The sequence below is a fragment of the Pan troglodytes genome, chromosome 23 (assembly GCF_028858775.2).
Source record: "Pan troglodytes isolate AG18354 chromosome 23, NHGRI_mPanTro3-v2.0_pri, whole genome shotgun sequence".
NCBI lineage: Eukaryota > Metazoa > Chordata > Mammalia > Primates > Hominidae > Pan > Pan troglodytes.
In genome coordinates this window covers 44,787,862-44,811,470 of record NC_086016.1, presented here as the reverse complement: position 1 = coordinate 44,811,470, position 23,609 = coordinate 44,787,862, and the positions used below count along the sequence as shown (strand labels likewise).

The window sequence follows — 23,609 nt, the reverse complement described above, 5'->3', positions numbered from 1 at the left end:
AGGTCAGGAGTTCGAGACCAGCCTGGCCAACATGGTGAAACCTCGTCTCTACTAAAAATAGAAAAATTAGCTGGATATGGTGGCAGGTGCCTGTAATCCCAGCTACTCGGGAGGCTGAGGCAGGAGAATTGCTTGAACCTGGTGGGTGGAGGTTGCAGTGAGCCAAGATTGCACCACTACACTCCAGCCTGGGCGACAGAGCAAGACTCCATTTCAAAAAACAGAAAGAAATTCTGTTGTCTTTCCCTATTACTATGCAGAACTTTATTTATATTACTAGGAATTTATACAATGCCTCTTTTGCCAGGAATTCATGGTATTTTACATGTTTTTATAAAGTGGATGATAACTTAGAAATCCTTGTAAGTTAGATAGATCATTTTTCAGGGCCCTGAAATGTTGTGCTGTCTCACTAAAATATGATGCAAACTGCTATTCTTGCTATATAGGCATAGTTTTCTTTATGAAAAATTAAGTCATTTATTACATTTTTAGAAATCTGAGAGCAAGGACAATGTTTTGTACACCTTTTTACCCCTCTGGTGTCCTGCTTGTAGCAGATATTTGATTTTAAATAGAAGAGTGGTATTTGACTGACTAGTAGTGCCAAAGAGTCTATTAGCTGATGAGTGACTATCCCATTTTAAATGCTCTCAGAAGCCTGATTGCATAAAGATGTATCTACAAGAAATTATTTTGTAAATGGAAGGATCCTGTTACAATTAAGTAATAGCCCCTTAGTTGATCTATTTGTAAAGTCAAATTTATATATTTATTTATTTATCTTAAATCAAGATAGACTAGTGAGACTAACCTCATGCTTTGTTATGTAATGTGGAAGTGTAATAAAATATTAATCCAAGTAAGAAATCTTGCTTTTCACTATCCCATATGGAAGTGATTTGGGTATACATTATGTTATTATACAATAATAGGTAACGTGAACTAAACTTGAACAGTGGTATAGGTTGAGCAGCAATGAGAAAGTGGCTGTAAGCTCATTCAACTTTTCTTAAACGTCTGTTCAAAAAAGGCAGGTAGAAAAAACACCAGCTTGCCTTCATAATTGTTAATTATGGAAAGAATCATGAAGCTAAAAGTATAAATTACATGTTTAATTTTGCTTGCTATTTTAATATAAGAACAAAGGATTAAAGCTAAATTAAGGAGTATTTGGTTTTTCTGGCAGTGTTTCATCATTACGATTAGCCTATAAGGATCTTGAAATTCAAATGAAGAAAGACGAAAAGATGAACATTAGTGGCAAAAAAAATGTTGACTCAGACAGACTCGGCATGGGATTTGGAAATTGCAGAAGGTATGTGAGACTGCTTTCTTGGAGTTAGAATTTAAAACAGTTTGCCAATCATCAGTGGATTTTTCTTGGACTGTGTTAGTTTCAACTTTAGAGATTTTTTTTGTTATTCATTAACTTCTCTAATTATTTTTGCTTTGCTCTGGTATTCAGTATAACATGAAAATTTTCAAATTTGGCTCTTTAAAAGAAGGAAAAAGGTCTGGCTCTTTACATGAAGCACCTACCAGAGAGGAAACCATGGACATAACCAATATTTGTGACTGCATTTGGTGTAGACACAGTCCTCACAAAATTTTAACATTTTTGAAAGCTTGCACCAGAAAAAAAAATGGTTTTATTGCTTATGTTTTTAACCCCTCGAATACATTTGTCTTTGTTCAAAATATAAATTAAAGCTTTGTTTATTTTGGTGAAACAAAAGTTTGTGAACTTACTGATACATATATTTTTCTGTTTTCTCAAGTGGTATTTCACATTCAGTGACTTCAGATATGCAGACCATAGAGCAGGAATCACCCATCATGGCAAAACCAAGAAAAAAGTATAATGATGACAGTGACGATTCATATTTTACTTCCAGCTCAAGGTACTGTATTACAAATCATCGTTGAAGTGTCATTTTGAAAAGTAGTGACTAGTATGGATTTATTAGTTTATTTGCATTAGGAGAAATTACAAATCAATTTACTTCACTGTTTTTAAAAGCTCTGGCTGGAGCCAGAGCTGTTCTTTGGAGTAAAAATTAGAAACGTTTGTAAAAGGACAATGTTGGCTAATATTAAAATGTTTGGCAATAAAATCAGCAACTGTGAGTTAAAATTAGAGGTAGGAGAGATGTGCTTATTTAAATTATGAAATTGGAGAAAACTGCAAAATCCTGAAGGTATGTGTTGTTTAGTCCAGCAGTGGGAATATTTCACAGCTCTTTCTCAGGGCTTCAGCAGGTTTCTGTGCTTCAGAATGCCAGCTTCAGAAAACTCCAGTTGGTACAATAGTGCATTAAATAAACTCTATGTGTGTGTGTATTTATTAATGAGGAAGATGGTTGCACTTTGAGGGGATCCCAGAGTAAAGCCTAGGTTTCTCTCCTTCAGCACTCACTATCTGATTGAGACAAAATGCATAACTCTAGTGTGAAGCTGACTGTGGAGAGCAGTGCATGGTCAAGTAGCCTGCCAGAGCAAAGAGAACAAGTTTAAACTTGAGTCAGTTCACTTTGTAAGGACCTGCTCGGCCCAGGGAGAGGTCTGCTAAAAAGGCACAAAATGAACCTGTGATTTCACTGGAGAGGGCACAGCTCAGGAACAGAGGGGTAAGAATATGGGCCCAGGGGCCAGATGGCATGGATTTGAATCCTGGCTTTCACTTACTTGTCACCTAGGCCAAGTTATTTAACTTCTTTGTGCTATAGCTTCCTCAGCTGTAAATTAGGGACCCTAGTAGTACCTACCCGATAGGGTTGTGTGAGGATCAAATGAGATACTGCGAATGCTATAGCACGTTTAGAATGGTGCTTGGCTCTTACTGTGTTTAGCTGCTATATGATAATATAGAAACTCAGTTTAAGAGATGTGATTCAGTCTAAATGTTTTTTGTTTGTTTGTTTATGAGATAGAGTCTCACTCTGTCACTCAGGCTGGAGTACAGTAGCATGATCTCGGCTCACTGCAACCTCCACCTCCCAGGTTCAAGCAATTCTTGTGCCTCAGCCTCCTGAGTAGCTGGGACTACAGGCGTGTGCCACCATACCCGGCTAATTTTTTGTATTTTTAGTAGAGATGGAGTTTCGCCATGTTGGCCAGGCTGGTCTCAAACCCCTGACTTTAAGTGATCTGCTGGCCTCAGCCTCCCAAAGTGCTGAGATTACAGGCATGAGCCTCCACGCCCAGCCTAAATGTTTGATTACTATTGTTAGGTAGTTAAACTAACCACATTGAGGACCACCTTTGGGTTAGCAGTTCATGAAAACTGAAGGTGTTCCTGTCGGAAATGGGCAGTGCTTACTGGAAGGCTCCATCACTTATGTCTCTGAGGGCATTAGAGTTGTCTGGCAATTTATAGGTTTGAAGCGTTTTCATATGTATAAAAGATATATATGTGTGTGTGTATATATACACACCCACACACATGCAGTTCATATATAGAACAGATATAAATATATTACCTAGGATCTAATTGTGAAATTGTATGTTTTCCTATCAATGTTTATAGACAAGGAATTGTATAAAGAATACTATCCTTAAAAATGTCTCTAAGTTAGCTCTAAATTATTTCAAGTCCAGGGATTTTACCAAAAAAAAAAAAAAAAAAGTAGTAGTTTATTGGTGTTCCGTGGTGGTATTTTCAGAGACTTGGGTGGTTTTATATTTTTGCCTATCCCTTGCAGCCTCTATAATGCACCAAGTTTCACTTTACTCAGAAGTGATACCCAAATCATGCCTTTTAAAGGTATGTAAATAGATTTTACACAGAGTAAAATTAAATGTGTAATTTGATTTGGAAACTGCATACGTGTCAGATCATTTCAGATATGAATATTAAATGGTGGACTAAGTCTGGGTCAGAGGAAACTCTTGGCAGTACGGGTCTGTATTAGCCTATGTGGCTTCTCACAACATCTTTGATTATTTCACTGCTTATTAGCAACTTCTGCAGATGATAGTGTAGGAAGGTAAAGAAAGTTTAGGCTGGGCATGATGGCTCACACTTACAATCCCAGCACTTTGGGAAGCCAAGGCAGGAGGATCACTCGAGCCCAGGAATTCAGGACCAGACTGGGAAATATAGTGAGACCTCATCTTTACAAAAAATTTCAAAAATATTAGCCTAGCATGGTGGACATGCCTGTAGTCCCAGCTGCTTGGGAGGCTGAGGTGGAGGATCACTTGAGCCTGGGAGGCAGAGGTTACAGTGAGATTAGATTGCACCACTGCACTCCAGCCTGGGCAACAGAGCAAGACCCTCTCTCAAAAAAAAGAGAAAGTTTCAGTTAAATCAGTACTGTTGCTTGGTAGCCGGGTTGGTAAGAGAGCTGTAAGTGAGGTTGCCTAATGGGAACTTCAGAGACCCTCACTGGCTCCAGGTCACTGACAGGCCCCTGTGGGGCCTTTCTGCCTTGTAAGGGCTTCAGGGATCTTTCAGACTTCCCCTTCTTCAAAGGCTTAATCAAAAGAGTTAGCCCCAGAAGCCACTGTTGCTATGAAACTGTTACTTATGGTTTGAAACCTGGGAGCAGATGGCATATTTATATAGACCACTCCTCCTGGACTCTTGCCAGAGAGACCTTGGTGTATTGTTTATCACGACCTGCAGATTGTCTAATAGGAACATAAATGCCTTCTCTAGTCCTCCTTGGCATGGTGACCACCACTAGTAGAACGAGGATACTATTAGGTACTTTGGCAACTGAGGTAAAATAAACATGGACTCTGAAAGCAAATATATTAGTTCGATGAAGAGCTCTTACTGCTTTCAAATTATTCATTAGCCCATTAGAACTTGAACATTATGAATTATGAAAGAGTTCTGTTTCTGTTAAAAATAAGATAAAACCTGTCCTTGTTTTTTTTTATTATTGAGTTCCATTATTTCTAGGATATAAACAGTATAATTATATATTGAGTGCAAGATAATGAAACTAGAACAATTTGCTCAGCCTTATAAAGCCAGCATGGCCTTAATTAGAATAGACACCTGTCTATAGCTCTAAATCAGAGCAAATGTGATATTAGGGTGCTCTTATCAAGGGATTTTAAGGAATGTTTTCAAGATTGGGTAAAGACAGAGTGGGAGGGGAAAAATAAAAGTAAAAAAGCATTGAGAGCTATACAATCAAAACATTAGAAAGCCAATAAAGGTTTGGAGATGAGGAAGGAAAGTCTGTGTGTTTCTGAGCAGGGACTAGTGGCCGTTAGTTGTCCCACTCACCCCATCCTTCCAAAGGTCAGCTGGAGTCCTGGCTGGTGGTCTGTCGGTCCTCTTAGTGAGTTGCCGGTCCTCCTACTGAGTTGCTCCTGCTTAGCATGAGCACAGAGAGCCTCTCGTGGATGACTGGAAGACAGAGAAGCCGCCAGCCAGCCCACGCATGGACTGCTGCCTCACAGGCTCATGCTGGTCAGGGGGACCCAAGCCGATGGCTGTCTCTCTTCTTTGACTTCTGAATAGTTCAGTCACTTAAAAGTAATCTGATTCCTCTACATTTCAGGATAAGTACATTGGCTTATAAGAATGAAGAATGTTATTTCCTTAGAGTGTTGCTAAATCTACAAAATTTAGTATCACAGAGTCATGAAGAACCTGGAAGTTCCACCCCACCCTCATCCTGCACCAGTCCAGTGCTGACCCCCCTCTTCCCACTCCAGGGCAGTCCAGCCTCTACTGCACCCTTCCTTCTCCTCAAGGCAGCCATTTGGTCCCAGGTCAGCTCTGTGAGAAACTCTGCCTTTCATTAATGCAGCTTCTGAGGCTTCTGCATTCAAGTCAGCCTCCCTTCCATAAGCCAGTTCCCAAGCCTCATGAGGGCAGGAGCTGAATGTGTCTTCTTGCCCTTTGTCTTCCCCTAGCAGAGTGCCTGACTCCTCGTAGGTGCTTATTAAGTAGTTTTAAAATTCCTCACTGAACTGATCTTAGTTCTTTCATGGTGCCTTAAAATAAGTCCCTCAAACATGTGACTATCACCTTCCAGGCCAGCACACATCCCACATCTTTTGAACCTTCCTCTGATTTAACTTCCAGTTCCTTCAATGTCCTGATCTCTCTTCTCTGAAAGGGGATCGGTCATCTCTCTTCCTCCAGGCAGAGCCTGGGTGCAGTACAGATCCACTCATCCGCCATAGGGAGAGCCTGGTCGGTTTCTAGCTGAAATCCAGATACACTTTGAACACCACGTTTTCCTTCCTAAGGAGAAGATGCTAGTGTCATGAGATTTGTTCTTAATGACCTTCTTGCCAGAGAAGGCAGAAGCCACATTTAGAAATTCTACTTTCTGTCTATTAAGGATGTAATATCATACCATCTGCTCCAACAGCAGTTTATCCTCTGTCCCTTTTTTGTTTTGTTTTGTTTTGTTTTCTGCCAAGAAAGAGTAAATGTGTTCTTAGCATTTCCCCCACCCAGATCTTAGCTCACCGAGGTCCCTGGCCTCTTTGCTCTTATGGGTTCTTGCTTCCCTCTTATATTGGCCTTTGGTTACTGGCCCCTCTGACCTCCTGTGATCTGCATCTTCTGTGCAACTCCTTATAGCACGGAGCTTGGTGCTCATCTTATTTCCAGTGTGCTTCCTGTCCTTACTCTCTGGAGAAAACCTGGATGATGTCTGTTAAGGCCTCTGCATTCTCTTCTGTCACCCTTCCTTTCCTAAGACCTCCCTGGGATCTGCCTCTCTCCTCTGAACTTCTTGGACTGCCTTAATGAGGTGTGTATATCTGGCCAGACTGCTTTTCCATCCTAAGCTATCGTGAATTCTGGCATGGCACAGTCCCTTTTTTTTTTTTTTTTTTTTTTTGAGACAGTATCCCACTCTGTCACCCAGGCTGGAGTGTAGTGGCATGATCATGGCTCACTGCAGTCTCGGCCTCCCAGGCTTAGGTGAGCCTCCCAAGTAGCTGGGACTATAGGCGTGCCACCATGCCCCATTAATTTTTTCTTTTAATCCCCGGAGATGGTCAGGAAACGGTTATTTTATTTGTTTATTTATTTTTTATTTTGCATTTTTTGTAGAGATGGGGCTTTGCCATGTTGCCCAGGCTGGTCTGGAACTCCCAGGCTCAAGCAATCCACCTGCCTTGGCCTCCCAAAGTGCTGGGATTACAGGTGTGAGCCACCGTGCCTGGCTGGTCGATGGTCACTTTTTCTCAAGGCTTTGGCACATCCACCTCGCCTGTCAGTCTCTCCTGTTCCAGGCAGACCTTGCTGCTCTTGGTCAAAGATTTTTCTCTAATCACACAGGACCAAAAGCCAACACTGAGTGCTGCTCTCTGAGCAATGCCCTGCTCAGTGACAATTGGCTAATTAAAGTGTAAACTGATCTGAAGGCCAGGCTCTCCTGGGATGCTTGCAAATCAGATCAAGTTTACTGCAGGCTCCAGGCTGAAAGACTATCCCCAGAATGGTCCAGTGATCATGATCCATAGCTTTGTATCCAACTCCAGGAGGAGGTTAATGAGCATCATTTACATCATTTTCATTGAATGTGCTTAACACGGAAGGGATTGCCAACAAGAAGCTCCTTGTATGGAGTCAGTTCTCTAGGCCCAGCAGTGTTATTTGTGACTGCCTAACCAGGCGGAATGAGACCTAAAGACAGTGAAATGTGTAACCTGTGGTAGATAACATTTAAAGATGCCCTGTGTTGTCTGGATAGGCCAGGTTATACTAAGGTTATAAACATCCCCCAGATCTCAAGGGCTGAACACAATGGCAATTGATTTCTTTTTCACATAAAATCAGCTAAGGGTTCAGGTGGTTCTCTAGAGTACCTGTCCTGCATGTGTCATCTTGATTGTCCAGACTGATGGAGGTTTCACCTACCTGAGACTGTAGCACCTGGAACACAATCTCTTCCATGTAGCTTGGGAAGAGAGGACTGGGCAAGGTTGAACACAGGTACTTGAAAGGCCTTGGAAATGACACACCTCGTGTCTGCTCCTGTCTCCTTGGCTAGACCTAGTTATGTGACTGCCATTAACTTCAAGGAGGCATCCCCCACATCCGTGGAAGTGAGAGAGCCCAGGACAAGTGTCAGCAAGGACCTCCAAAGTCACTGTTGTACTCTTGCTCCTACAGGTACTTTGACGAGCCAGTGGAGTTAAGGAGCAGTTCTTTCTCTAGCTGGGATGACAGTTCAGATTCCTATTGGAAAAAAGAGACCAGCAAAGATACTGAAACAGTTCTGAAAACTACAGGCTATTCAGACAGGTATGAATGCAAAACTGTAGGGTTGTAGTAGTGAATCCATGCATTTCTGGGAAAAAATAGCTGATAACACGATGACATGAAAACCCTTGTAAGGGGCTGGGCACGGCGGCTCATTCCCATAATCCCAGCACTTTAAGAGGCCGAGGTCAAAGGATCACTTGAGCCCAGGAGTACAAGGTTGCAGTGAGCTGTGATCACGCCAGTGTACTCTAGCCTGGTCAACAGAGTAAGACCTTGCCCCCCTCAAAAAGGAAAACCTTTTGAAACCTTTTGTAAGACTAGTAAATGATTTTGTTCTACTATTTCAGGAATATTGTTTTGATTTTGTTTTTGTTTTGTTTTGTTTTGTTTTTGAGACAGAGTCTCACTCTGTTGCCCAGGCTGGAGTGCAGTGGTGCAATCTCAGCTTACTGCAGCCTCCGTCTCCCAGGTTCAAGCGATTCTCCTGCCTCAGCCTCCCGAGTAGCTGAGACTACAGGTGCACACCATCATGCCAGGCTAATTTTTGTACTTTTAGTAGAGATGGTTGCCTCACCAGCCAGGCTGGTCTCAAACTCCTGACCTCAAATGATCCGCCTGCCTCGGCCTCCCAAAGTGCTGGGATTACAGGTGTGAGCCACCATGCCCAGCCTGTTTTGATTTTAAATTACTGATTCTAAATAGGAAGTGCACATCAGAATCCTCTGTGGATCTTGAAAGAAATGTGTGTGTGGAGTCCTCTTCTCTGAAGATTCTGATCCATGGGTCAGGGGTGGCCTAGGTCAGGAAGGTTTCACCTTTTTCCCCAATTTTTTTTTTTTTTTTTTTTTTAGATGGAGTCTTGCTCTGTCACCCAGGCTGGAGTGCAGTGGTGCAATCTCGGCTCACTGCAAGCTCCGCCTCCTGGGTTCACACCATTCTGCTGCCTCAGCCTCCCAAGTAGCTGGGACTACAGGCGCCCACCACCACGCCTGGCTAATGTTTTTGTATTTTTAATAGAGACGGGGTTTCACTGTGTTAGCAAGGATGGTCTCGATCTCCTGACCTCATGATCCACCCGTCTTGGCCTCCCACAGTGCTGGGATTACAGGCGTGAGCCACCGCACCCGGCCTTTTTTCCCCCAATTTTAAGGTATTATTTACATATAGTAAAATTCATCTTTTTAAACTTACAGTTCTGACAAGCACATACATTCATGTAATTACCACCAAAACCAAGAAACAGAACAGTTCCCATCACCCCCAAATTTTCCCCATGCCCTTTGTAGTCCCCCCTCCCCTGCCCCTGGCCCCTGGTCACCCCAGGTCTGTTTTCTGGCCTTACAATTTTGCCTTTCCCAGATATCATATAAATGGAGTCATGTAGCAGTTGGCCTTCCTACTCTGGTTTAACTTGTCTTAGCACACTTGGTGAAGACTCATTCATTCTTGTGTTCATTCCTCTTACTTGCCAAGTTTATGCATTCACCTGCTGAAGGGCTGTCTCCAGTTTTTGGTGATTATGAATGAATTTATTTTCCAACCAGAGAACTTCTGAGAGTGCAAGGGGGTACTACTAATATGTTGGGACAACAGGTGTGACTTGAAATTGTCCCAGGTAACTGGGACATTTTATAACCTATACAATGTAGAGAGATCAGTGTCCTATGGACATTCCAAACAATGTATTCAGTGTTTACCCAGTTGATCTGAAATGTGATATAACATATTTGAACTGAAATGTGAAATAACAGACCCCGTTTTAAACAGAAATTCCTTCAAATGTTGCATTGTTTGGATATTTATTCTTTTTTTTTTAAATTAGAATTTTCAGGCTTTTAAAAACAGCCTAAAATCCTTTTACAAAATGTACTGCTGTTGGCATTTTAAAAAATAAAATGAGTATGAAACACATTTGCTTCACCTCAAATTAGTTTAACCTAATTTGGCTGTTTTTAATTGCAGACCTACTGCTCGCCGCAAGCCAGATTATGAGCCAGTTGAAAATACAGATGAGGCCCAGAAGAAGTTTGGCAATGTCAAGGCCATTTCATCAGATATGTATTTTGGAAGACAAGCCCAGGCTGATGTAAGGGTCCAGAGAGTTTCTTTGGGTGCCCCATAATGCAGGAGGGAAGTGTGGGTGTGGGCGTTGTCGGGGAGGAGATCCTGAGTGAGCTGGGCTCAGGCTGCCAGATGCCCTCCGGCCTGAAAGTGCTGGAGTCAGGACTTGAACCCAGGTCTGTATAACTGATCATGTGCTTGCTACCTCAGCAAGAGGAGTGTTTACAAGACAAGGACTTATCTCACAGTTCTCTTATTCCTCTCTTGGTGTTTTGAATAGCCATTATCCAGTATCTTTTGAATATATTTCAATTGTTGCTGTAGCTGTAATTTACTTAATAACTTTTAAACATAGTGAAATGAAGCACATAGATATGTTTCTTTTTTTTTTTTCTTTTTTTTTTTTTTTTTGGAGACGGAGCCTCCTTCTGTCACCCAGGCTGGAGTGCAGTGGCATGATTTCAGCTTACTGCAACCTCTGCCTCCCAAGTTTAAGCGATTCTCCTGCCTCAGCCTCCCAAGTAGCTGGGACTACGGCCGTGCACCACTACACTTGGCTAATTTTTGTATTTTTAGTAGAGATGAGGTTTCACCATATTGGCTAGGCTGGTCTTGAACTCCTGACCTCAGGTGATCTGGCTGCCTCGGCCTCCCAAAGTGCTGGTATTACAGGTGTGAGCCACCACGCCCAGCCAGATATGTTTCTGAGGAGTGCATATATTTATTTTCAGGTTGTTGGCTTTTCTCAGAAATATTAATGAACTTGGCCAGGCACTGTGGCTCACACCTATAATCCTAGCACTTTGGGAGGCTGAGGCAGGTGGATCACTTGAGGCCAGGAGTTCGAGACCAGCCTGGCCAACATGATGAAACTCCGTCTCTACAAAAAATACAAAAATTAGCTCGGTATGGTGGTACGCGCTTCTAGTTCAGCTACTTGGGAGGCTGAGGCAGAGAATCGCTTGAACCCAGAAGCAGAGTGAGACTCTGTCTCAAAAAAAAAAAGAAAGAAAGAAAGAAATGTTAATGAACTCATCATAGTGAAGTCTTGCTAAGCTGTAAGACTCAAGTGGAAGTGGGGAGGTTTACGTCTTTCCTCTCATCCTGAACTGCTAGCGTGCCTCTGACTATTTGGATGATGGTTTCCTAAAATGTGCTGAATGTATTTTGCAGAAATTTAAACTTCTGCAAGTGTAACATTTCGCCATCATTTCGAAAGTAGAATTGCCCCTTGCTGTTCCCACAGTCCATAAAATCTGCCTTGCTTCAAAGTTGACATTCAAGTTCAGTTTTAAAATAGTGTCATGGGGCTTGGAAAAGAGACTCTTAGAGTGGCCTTTGCTGACAGCTGGCTAGAAGCAGCACCAGGAGAGAGATGCCGCTCTCCCTCCCTCACTCCGACGGCCTCCGCACTGGCCATCGTGGCTGAGGTGTTGTATGTTGATCAGTCTGCCTGTGACCTGCCTCCCATGCAGAACATGAGCTTTGTGCTGTCCCGCAGGACCTGGCCTTGGCAGTGGCATTCAGTAACTGTTGGAAAGAAAGAGCCTGGGGGTCACTTTCAAATGACAGCTCTTCAGTGATTCTTTTTGCAAAACTGCCCACAATCTTCGGAGCCTAACATTTCCTTTCCTTGTCTTCTCTAGTATGAGACCAGGGCCCGCCTAGAGAGGCTGTCGGCAAGTTCCTCCATAAGCTCAGCTGATCTGTTCGAGGAGCAGAGGAAGCAGCCAGCAGGTAGGGGGCACTAAACAAGAGCTGGTCTCTGTCATGTCTACGGTATGAACACATTTCATCTGGATAGGACTGTTTCCTTTTCCAAGATATTTTAGCAACCATTATTCGATGCTCTGATCTCTGCTATAAGTCAGGTAGAGCAGAAGTTACTATTCCAGGCTTCACACGTAAGGAGACCAAGTCATGAAATTAAAGCAACATCCCCATCATTGCCTGGCAAGTCATCCTTCTGAACACTGTCATAGAGGAGTGTTTCTAGCTGAGTGCGGCTGTGCTATGAAATACCATATGCTATCTTAGCCTTAGAGGTGGACAGCGCCGGGCTCCCGTGTGATCCTCACCACCCTCTAGCTGTGAGCTCTTGAGTATGTCATGGTGTCTTTAGCCTCAGTCTCCTCCTCTGTAATGGGGGTGGATAAAACCACCTCACAAGGTTGTCATGCGGCTTAAATGAGCAATGTGAAGTGCCACCAAGTGTCTGGCACACAGCAGGCCCCAGGGGTGGGCAGAGGCAGATAGAAACATGTGGCTCTAACAGCATCTGTCTTCCAGGGAAGACACAACACAGCTTTGGGAGTGAGCAGGTGGAGAGGAATTGCCTGTCTCCCATATCCCTCTTCAGGGTTCAGACCCCAGCGAGGAGGTGTCTGGTCCTCCCAGGGCTGGGATGGCCTAGGATGGGGCGGCCTGTGAGCCCAGTGGTGGGCCTCAGAGTGCCGGCCCCTCTGCTTCAACTTCTGCATCCCCCTGACTGAGGGATGCCTTGCGAGAGTACCCTACAAAGGCCTCTGCCAGGCCACAGTGGGGAGGAGGGGCCCTGTGGTTAACATGAAAGGGGCAGCGTCCTCTGAGGTCATTTCAGGAAGCCATTTATCAGCAGGAGAGCCAAGGGGAGGGACGACTCTCAGGAGCCAGGCATTCCAAGCCTGGCACCCTCAGCACCCCTCATTTCTAGGCCTAGAGGAGCTGGGTGTGGCTCTAAGTGACCAACCTGGGCGACCACTTGGCCTTACAGCCACAGAGAACAGCTGTTTTCCGAGTCCAAAAAGAAACAGCTCGAGAGAGGTCTGAGTGTTGGACATTGTGGGTTGTGGTTTGGGGATGTTATAGAGTCACACTGTGGCCCTCAGGGTGCAGTGGGCACTGCCAAGTTGCTGTGCTGCAGTGGAGGGAGAGTCCTAGCCAGGTGGCAGCAAGTGAGACAAGGGTTGTGCTGGCAGAGCAGCTGGCAGAGAGCCAGGCAGCCCAAGGAGCCAGAGGCCAGGGCCAGAGTGGACAAGCCCCGGCACATCCGCTGCCAGTGAGAGTGTGAGGGTGCCTGGGGGTGCGCAGCCAAGGCCACGGCTCCCCTGAGCCACTCTTTGGGCAGGAGCACACCCTGTGCCTCACCCCAGACTTGAGCAGAGGGGCCTCGTTTCCCTTGGGCAGTCAGTTACTTGCTGACTGGGCATTTCCTGGCAGTTAGTCTTGGTGGGGGCAGGTGAGGCTCATTGGCTTGTTCCATCTCCAAACTTTCAGTGTCCTGGCCTTTTGTCAGGGCAACTTCCTTTTGTGACCACCCCTGGCAGAGAGGCACTCCGGCCACCTTTGGAGACCTCCAGCAGCCCCACAGGTCAGTGCTGGGTCGCCTTGTAGGGGCCCTGGCACAGCCAGCAGCCAGTCCAGAGACCTGCATTGTTCAGTCCCCCGACTCCCTGCAATGGATGCCTTTGTAATTTAAATCAATAGAAGTTTTACTCTGAAGCACTGTTTGTTTTTTTAAAAAAATATTTGGAGATCAAATGAGAGCAGCCTTTCCAGTTACTGAACAAAAATAGTGGCAGCCTGTGTTTACCTTCCTGTTCCCTTTCAGAGAACAAAGATCCATTAAATTTTTTTGACCCTGTGTGGATGCCAAACCAACCCTGGATCCTGGCACCTCGTGGTCATTGTAAGGTGCACCCTGGGGTGAGAGGCCACCCAGAAACTCACTCCCCTGCCCCCGCCAGGGTCTAACTGTGTTGCCCAGGCTGGTCTCAAACTCCGGGCCTTGAGCAAACCTCCCTCCTCAGCCTCCCAAGAAGCTGGAATTACAGGCACCAGCAACTTTTATTAAATATTTACTTTTTATTATTCAGAGCATATTTCAACAAAGAGCTTTGTGTGTTCTGCCTCCATAAAGCTTGTTTTATTTTATAAATTTTTTTTTCTTTTATTTTGTCTTTAATACTTTCCTATTGAAGTAAAAGCTTGTTTTAAGAAAACAAGTTCTTAAAACTTGTTCTGGGGAAGGCACGGTGACTCACACCTGTAATCCCAACACTTTGGGAGGCCGAGGTAGGCAGATCACCTGAGATCGAGAGTTCAAGAGCAGCCTGGCTAACATGGTGAAACCCCATCCCTTCTAAAAATACAAAAATTAGGCCAGTCACAGTGGCTCACGCCTGTAATCCCAGTACTTTGGGAGGCCGAGGCGGGTGGATCACGAGGTCAAGAGATCGAGACCAGCCTGGCCAACATGGTGAAGCCCCATCTCTACTAAAAATACAAAAACTAGCTGGGCATGGTGGCATGTGCCTGTAGTCCCAGCTACTCCGGAGGCTGAGGCAGGAGTATCGCTTGAACCTGGGAGGCGGGAGTTGCAGTGTGCCGAGATCACGCCGCTGCACTCCAGCCTGGAGCGAGACTCCATCTCAAAAAAAAAAAAAAAAAAAAAATTAGCCGGGTGTGGTGGTGGGCGTCTGTAATCCCAACCACTCAGGCGGCTGAGGCACAAGAATTGCTTGAACCTGGGAGGGGGAAGTTGCAGTGGCTGAGATCGCACCACTACACTCCAGCCTGGGCAATAGAATGAGATTCTGTTTCAAAAAAAAGAAAAGAAAAAAAGAAACTATTCTGCTTGGTGGCTCACCCCTATAATCCAGCACTTTGGGAGGCTGAGGAAGACGTATCGCTTGAGCTCAGGAGTTCCAGACCAGCCTGGGCAACATGGCAAAACCGTGTCTCTACAAAAAATACAAAAATTAGCCAGGCATGGTGGTGCACACCTGTAGTCCCAGCTACTCTGGAGGCTAAGGTGGGAGGATGACCTGAGCCCAGGAGGCAGAGGTTACAGTGATCTGAGATCGTGCCACTGCACTCCAGCCTGGGCGATAGAGCCAGGCCTTGTATCAAAAAAAAAAAAAAAAAAAAAGAGGAAGGAGGGAGGGAAGGAAGGAAGGAAGGAAACAATCAGTTCTGTGTTCCTTATCTTAATTTCCAAATGTGAAATGCTTCTGGTGAGGTAAGCTGCTTTCTGGGGGTGTTTCTAGCCCAGGAGCCCTGCGGCCGTTCTTACGGGCACTCTCTTTCACTGTAGCTGAAGGATTGAGTGGGAAGCGCATGTAAGTGCCTGCAGCCAACCTGACCTGGCACAGCAACAGTCCCTGTGGTCACACCCATGGGACAGGGTCATTGGAGCTGGGGGACTGCCATCAGCTGGGCACTGCCTCAGGCAGGCGTGAGGCACTCAGACACCAGATGACAGAGTGGAGGCAGCTGTGTGAGAGCCAGGATACAACAAAAAGCTTAAAACCCAGCTGCCCCCTCAGCATGTTTCCCCCCAGAAAGCCAATTCTGATTGTTTGAATGAGAGCACGTCTGCATGGGAGTGCAGACACCTGCACCCCTTCCTTGTGTGCATTGTGGGGTCAAGTGGTAGGTTGTTTGTGAGGTCCCTTAACCACTGTCTCCTTTTCTCTTTGCTCCGGCCCAGGGTCTAGGAGTGTGACCTCGAAAGCACTGCCCTCAGTCTGCATCAGGCAGTCTAGTTTGGTTATTGCCATGTGTGCTTGTCAGACAGTATAGCTGTGCAGTGGCCCCAGGAGTTCCAGACCAGCCTGGACAACATAGTGGGACCCCCATCTCTACAGAAAATTTAAAAAATAAAAAAATTAGCTAGGTGCGATGGCTAATGCCTATAGTTCCAATTACTCGGAGGCTAAGGCAGGAGGATCACTTGAACCCAAAAGATTGAGGCTGCAGTCAGCTGTGATCACACCACTGTACTCCAGCCTGGGCAACAGAGGGAGTCCCTGTCTCAAACAAACAATGCCCAAACTTGTTCTTATAATCTTGGAAATACTTTTTCTCTTCATTTGTCTGCATGAAGCAGAGAAATTAATACATGGTATTCTATTAAAAATTTTTATTTTGGGCCAGGTGTGGTGGCTCACGCCTGTAATCCCAGCACTTTGGGAGGCCGAGGCGGGCAGATCACGGGTCAGGAGATCGAGACCATCCTGGCTAACATGGTGAAACCCCATCTCTACTAAAAATACAAAAAATTAGCCAGGCGTGGTGGTGGGCGCCTGTAGTCCCAGCAACTCGGGAGGCTGAGGCAGGAGAATGGTGTGAACCTGGGAGGCGGAGCTTGCAGTGAGCCGAGATCGCACCACTGCACTCCAGCCTGGGCAACAGAGCAAGACTCCATCTCAAAAAAAAAAAAAAATTCTTATTTTGGGCCAGGCACGGTGGCTCTCGCCTGTAATCCCAGCACTTTGGGAGGCTGAGGCGGGTGGATCACAAGGTCAGGAGATTGAGACCATCCTGGCTAACACGGTGAAACCCCATCTCTACTAAAAAATACAAAAAAAAAAAAAAAATTATCTGGGCGTGGTGGCGGGCACCTGTAGTCCCAGCTACTCGGAGAGGCTGAGGCAGGAGAATGGCGTGAACCTGGGAGGCGGAGCTTGCAGTGAGCTAAGATCGCGCCACTACATTCCAGTCTGGGTGACACAGCGAGACTCTGTCTCAAAAAAAAAAAAAAAAAAATTGTTATTTTGAGGAGCCTGGGAGTTGTCCTGGAACCTTCCACCTCCCTCGTCACACCATAGACCCATATGATCAGAATCTCTCCTAGGTGACTCCAGACCTGAAACGTGGCCACAACCCGCTGCTTGGTCCTCCTGCCTCCAGTCTTGGCTGCTGCTCACCCCTCTCCTCACTCTTCCCACAGGGATCTTTCAGAACACAGTCATCTGTGCTGAAAATCCTGCCCTCAGCTTGAAGCACAGCTCCCCACCCAATGCCCACCTCCAGGACCATGGTTCCCACTGGCCTTTCCAGCCTCATTTCTCATGATTCACTGTTGTGGCTCACTCCAGCTGTGTTGAGCCTGTGGAGCCCCCAGCCCAGAATGCTCTTCTTCCCCATTCCCCCAGACAGCCTCCCAACCCGTATTTACCCTGGGGGCCTGGTTAGGCCCCCCTGCACCACTCTTGTGCCTTACACTGAGGGCAAGACCATGCGAAGACCGTCTCCCCCAGTGGACTGTCAGTTCTCATTTCTGTGCCCTTGGCGCCTGACAGCCTGGCAGAGGAAGCCCTCTGCAGGTGTTTGAGGATGAATGGGTGGAGGGGTGATGAATGACCCCAGGAGCTTGCTGAGCCTGCCCACCGGCCAACATAGGCTGGAACACGCCTCCCCCTACCTCCCATGTCCCATGGCCAGTGCCAGGCTGCAGGGGCGATGTGTTCCGCCTCCAGCACAAGCCTTAAGGGCTGTGTGCATGTTGCCATGTTTCTTTCCCTGTCATAGTAGGCAAGGAAGCTGGAATTAAGAGGTGGCCCCATGGGCTTGGACCGCAAGTGACTGTGATGCACAGAACCCCCTGCCCACCTGCACTGGGCACAGCAAACATCAGTTGTGGGTGGTTGTTAGCTCAGAGTCACCTGGCCTGTCCTGACCCATCCAGGGCATTTGCCCCAACCACAGACCACTGTGTAGCTCAGTGACCCCTCTGTCTCAGAGAGGGGAGCGGCTGTCTTCTTCCTGGCTGCTCAAGCAGAAACCTGGGAAACATCCTTAATCCGCCTTCCTCTCAGCCTGCCTAGGCCAGTCAGTCAGTGTGCCTCTTGACACCTGCCTCCTGAGTACGCTCAGCCCGTTCCCTCCTGATCCCCACTGCCGCCTCCTCATGCTCAGGCACCGCCCCATGCCCCTGGACCCCTGCAGCCACCTCCCAGCTGTCTACCTGAGTTTGCTCTGTGTCCCCTCCAGATGACACAGGTCACACTTTAGTGATATTATCAGTTAATTGTCTGCTTTCCCCAGTAGGTGGTGAGCTGTGGAAAAGCAGGTCTGTGGCGGTGTCCTCAGTACACACTGTGGGTGTTCTGGGAAAAGATAGGGAGGAGAGATTCCCTGGGTCAAGGACGCTCTTCCTGAGCAGGTGGCTGGAACTGTCATTTCCTGGAGCTCATTGTGTAACCTGAGCACACTGGGGCTGTCTTTGACCATGGCCACCTGGCCCCTCCAGCCTGCCCAGGCAGCCCTCAGAGGAGACACAGCACCCCAGTCCCATCACTGTGTTGGAATTACACTCTGTCATTGGTGAAGGCCTACAAGATTTTAGACAGTCAGCTGGAGGTGGAGATGGGAGGACCTGCATCTGTGGTGGGCATGGGAACAGTGCTGGGGGCAAATGCAGTGTCTCTTCCAAGGGACACGTTGCAGGGTAACTTGTCAGTTCTGTTTTATTCTCAGAGAGGGACTTGACCAAGGCTTTCTGTTTTGTTTTTGTTTTTGAGATGGGGTCTCGCTCTGTCACCCAGGCTGGAGTGGGGTGACACAGTCTTGGCTCACTGCAACCTCTACCTCCCAGGTTCAAGTGATTCTCCTGCCTCAGCCTCCCAAGTAGCTAGGGTTACAGGTGTGTGCCACCATGCCCAGCTAATTTTTTGTATTTTTAGTAGAGATGGGGTTTCACCATGTTGGCCAGGCTGGTCTTGAACTCCTGACCTCAAGTGATCCTCCCACCTCAGCCTCCCAGAGTGCTGGGATTACAGGCGTGAGCCACTGCGTCTGGTGGGTTTCTGTTTTGTAAGGAGCAGGTGGTGTCATGTGGGGCTTAGGGAGTAGCTGGGCGTGGCTACTCCTGAGGACCTGCAGGGTTTGCGTTGAGCTCACTGAGCCCCTCCAGCGTCTTATTACAATTGTGACACAGAAGTTTATGAACCCCTGATTGTCAGCTCTAGGAGTGTGGTCAGACCTCCTTGATGTGTGATAACCCTGATGAACTTCACCCAGATTGGTAGCAATTATGGTGATGTTTACATCAGGGCAACCAAAACTTAAGCAACTAACACTTAACAAAACTAACAACTAACAAAACTTAGGGCCACTAACACCGGCCCTAGCAAAGAGGGTGGAAGTGTGAACTTCTGTACCTGGGAAGACTGGCAGTGGAGCTTGGCTTCTAAGTCACAGTCAGACAGCATCAGTGATGCATCTATTTGGCTCACCTCCTTGGGGGAGGTAACAAGCTTCCTCCATACCCCAAGCGAGTGGGAGGGGCAGTCGTAGTCACAGATGGCTGCTGCTTTGCTTTGTCCCTGCCAATAACCCCAGAGCAAGCAAATGGCTCCTCTCATTTGAGGATACATGAATCCCAGGGAAGGCTCTGATTGGTCAGGCCTGGGTCATGTGCCCATGCCTGTGGACAGGGTGGAAGGGAGAGGTGGTTCCTGGAGGAAGAGAGGAGTACTGTTACCAAAAGAGGGAGGAGGTGATGAGAAACAGGCCATCCGTGTTGGCCCATCTGCCTTTTGCTGGGTACTTACCTGCCAGGGCTATGTTAAGCACCTTGAGGAAATGGGCCCAGAGAGAGCAAGGAACTTCTCTAGAGGCACACAGCCTAGAAGTGACAGTGCCAGGATTTGAACTCATAGTGGTGTTAAGTCCCCCATACTACATTTTCTGTTGTGTGGATTCTCTCATGTGGATCATGGCAGGGCTGCCACTTCAGCCCGAGTCTCCATCCCACTGCTGGGCCCCTTGTGAGGCAGCAGGAGGGGAGAGATCCGGGTTCTCTGGAGCCGTTGAGCACTCTGGGTACTGGGTTTGCCGCAGCTGTGGCCAGGGCAGTGATGAGACAGTGTCTGCTGTGTGTGTGCAGGGAACTACAGCCTGTCCAGCGTGCTGCCCAACGCCCCCGACATGGCGCAGTTCAAGCAGGGAGTGAGGTCGGTTGCTGGAAAACTCTCCATCTTTGCTAATGGAGTCGTGACTTCAATTCAGGTCAGTGGAATGGGGCAGTGCTCACTGGCTATGACGGTAGGTTCAGCAGTTTGAAAATGAGACCTGCTTCAATCTTCAACTGCTGGAAAATTCAATTATATATTATTGGATCGATATGTTTGCTACACTATAACCCAGAACATTATGAAAACCAGAAATTATAATTTTATATTTAATATTTTCTAATGGATGACTCTAGGGGAATTATTAGAGGAATTGTCATGACCATTGTCCATTTTTTTTCCTAGATTGGAACAGAGAAGTATTAAGAAGAAAACTGAAATTATCTGTAATGCCACATGACAGGGATAACCTGTGTTAATATTTTGGTATATTTTTAGCTGTAGATTTCTAAGGATATTTTTCTATACGTAGATTAAAAAGATATACATATCTATCTTTTTAAAGTTAAAAAGGGATTATATTGTATAGAGGGTTTTATATCTTGCTTTTTCTCTGTGATGCTAGGAGCATTTCCTTGTAATGAAAAGTTTTCCTAAAACCACATTCTATTGAGTGAAAACATAAGCCAAGGATGGCGCATACTTGCGCATGAGAGTCGAGGCCATCTCTGACGATATGAGTGGCTCGTTTCTTTGCACCTTCTTGTTTACGTCAGGCTATTGAAGAAGGATTGTATTAATGTAAAACGCTGCTAAAGGAAGTAGGACTGAAACCGTGTGGACTCTGGTGCCTCCAAAGGAGATTCCTGGTCCCCAGGCAGATGCTGCTCTAGCTGCAGTTCAAGGAGGGCGTGGAGGTGCCTCCCATTCCGGAGAGTTCCCTCAGCCCCAGGACTCTGGATGTAGCCGTTTTCATGCTGTGAATAGCACAGTCTTCCCTTTCATGTGGCACTGAAGTTAAAATGCATAGAGCTCTTTCATGTCCCTTAGGTCAGCTAAGCCCACATCAGTGTCCAAATAGGTAACATCCCTATTTTATAGATGGTCATCCCCATTTTAGAGATGGCTCCCTTTTATATCCCCATTTTACAGGTGAAGGAATTGAGGCACAGAAGGTTAGGTCACTTCTGCAAGATGACCAGCTGAACCAAAATTTCAGGGCTTCAAACAACAAATGTGTTCCTTTGTCTTCCGTTTCCCACTTGCTTCCCAGAGGGCTCAGCAAGTAGCCTCTTGCCCACTGAGCATCCTCCCGCCCACTTTGCTTCCTGCCTCCTGATCCCAGGACTGTGGCCGTGGATGCCAGAGGCAGGATGTGAATCCTGTTGGGTTCTGAAGCCCACACCTACCCTCAGCCTTGAAGCTGCAGCAATGGCTGCTTCCAGATGAGCACACCCTCGGGGTGCAGTGTCCATGTCACATGCCTGACACGGGCTGCAGTGTCAATTTTGGTGATGCTGAATATTCAGGGCGCGGGAGTCAGGGATCGCTGCTGAATGGTCGTGAACTTCCATTTTGGTTCTCTCTTCAGGATCGCTACGGTTCTTAATACTGAAGTCATGATGTGTATTTCCTGGAGAAATTCCTCTTTAAATGAACAAGTAACCACATCTCAGGCGGCAGTGAAGTCCAGATAGTTTTGCAGATTGTTTTGCTACTTTTTCATATGGTATATGTTTCTGATTTTTAATATTTCTTTTGAGAAATTCTGAGTTCTGATGTAGGAGCTTTCCTGTGATTTCTGTTTCGCGTTCCTTCCTGTCACACCCTCCTTTTGGCGTCTCTGTGTATATCCTTGCTTTATTTTCTTGGAACCTTTGGTTTCAACACTGAGGGCCTGGAGACCTCGGCTCCTCCTGCTCCTGAACCAGGAGGCTTCATGTGGGGGAAGAGGAGAGGTCTCCATGTGACACATGGGCTCAGGGCTGCCAGAATCAGCGGATGCTGGATGGGCCTGCAGAAACAACACTCACCACACACACTTCCTTCAAAAGACCAAAAGTGACTGGTGTCTCATGTGGCAGATTGCTTCGTTTATGTTTCTACATAGTAAGGTGACTGCCAAATAATATTTGAAGTCATCTATCTCTTTGTAAATTATTTTATATGACCTATAAATTTAAAAATGTTTTTCAGTGAGTGCTTTTAACAAACTTAAGCTTCTGCCCTGCCAAGGGAATTAATGTTATCTTGTGAAAGGTGTTGCTGTTTGAATTGATGAGAAATGGAAGATGAGAACTCCCTAAGAGTTCTCATAATAAATCATCTCATCACAAATCAATACGGTATACAGAGTTAAAGTGGAATGAGGTAAGAAGATACAGCTACAGAAAATAGTTGCGTGTATGGGAGAACAGTCATTGTAATTGGGTAGTTTTGTTAATATTTTTAAATCTTGCTTTTCAGAAATTACCGAATGTGTATAAACGAATAAAGAAAAATAATTTAGCTGTGTTTTAGACAGCATTAGAATATATTGTTCAGCACAGTAAAATATATTTGAAATTTGATAAGCCAAAAATGTGGTTTTGAATGAATATTTTGTGAATCTTTCTTAAAAGCTCAAATTTGTAGACTTCTAAATAGAATAAACACTTGCAGCAGATGGCATTGCCTACATTTTTCCCTGAAAGCTTTCGTAATAAGTCATTGTAAGTCGGGGTTTTTGGTGTGACATTGATGAACGTTTGAATTGTGGTGACTGTAGGTGGACGTGGATTTAGCGTGCGTGCGGGGCCTGCTGTGCAGTTGTGATGAATTTGGGATGTTGTTTGTAGCACAGGAGCAAGGCGGGGTGTCCCGGTTGAAAATGGGGATGTTGGGCCAGGTGAGGCGGCTCACACCTGTAATCCTAGCGCCTTAGGAGGCTGGGGCGGGAGGACTGCCTGAGCCCAGGAGTTTGAAACCAGCCTGGACAACACAGCAAGACCCCGCCTCTACCAAAAAAGAAAAAATTCAGCCGGGTGCAGTGGCATGTGCCTGTAATTCCAGCTACTCGGGAAGCTGCAGCAGGAGGATCCCTTGAGCCCAGGAGGTCAAGGCTGCAATGAGCTATGACCTGGACACTGCACTGCAGCCTGGATGACAGAGCAAGATCCTGTCTCAAAAAAAAAAAAAAAAAGGAAGGGAGGGGATTGACTCCCCACTCCCAGAGCCTTAGCTGAAGGTGCCTGTCATGTGCCTTCCATGCCCCTCCCGACTGCCCCTCCCCTTCCCCTCGGTCTCCCCCCTGCCCCTCAGTCTCCCCCCAGCCCCTCCCCACTGCCCCCTCGGTCTCCCCCCGCCCCTCAGTCTCCCCACCTGCCTCTCGATCTCCCCTACCCCGTCTCTTAGTCCTCCCCTTTTCCCCTCAGTCCTCCCATCTTTGACACTCAGTGTCCTCAGGGTCTCAGAATCAGGAATCTGAGATAGATAGAGACATTTGAGCATTCCTTAAAATGCTATTAAGATGGCAAAATGGAAACTGGAGAACTCGGCAGATACCTTCCAGAGAGCTAGGAAACCCATTTCATCTACTACCGGTGTCTTTAAATAGAGGTGAAGACTGACAGATACGTTGGAAGCACCAGACATTTTGGGAGTCGTCTTTCAGCAAATTGGCTTCACAGGTGGACCACTGAAGAGTGTATGCAGAGACTGGTCCCTGTGGGGGCCGGAGCAGACGGGTTATTGTCGCA

The 23,609-nt window shown here is 46.4% G+C and overlaps 1 protein-coding gene across 4 annotated transcripts in view; it reads left to right on the top strand.

Annotated features, from left to right (window-relative positions):
* Positions 1-22,537, top strand: part of ARFGAP3 (ADP ribosylation factor GTPase activating protein 3) — a 60,974-nt gene extending 38,437 nt beyond the window's left edge. The window contains exons 10-16 of one of the 4 annotated variants that reach the window (XM_016938760.4): positions 1,190-1,318; positions 1,782-1,904; positions 8,102-8,233; positions 10,157-10,280; positions 11,902-11,992; positions 19,908-20,029; positions 20,278-22,537. In XM_016938760.4, the coding sequence (XP_016794249.2) occupies positions 1,190-1,318; positions 1,782-1,904; positions 8,102-8,233; positions 10,157-10,280; positions 11,902-11,992; positions 19,908-20,029; positions 20,278-20,298 (742 nt within the window). In that variant the 3' untranslated portion in view covers positions 20,299-22,537. 4 annotated transcript variants of the gene reach the window in all.
* The last annotated feature ends 1,072 nt before the right edge of the window (positions 22,538-23,609 follow it).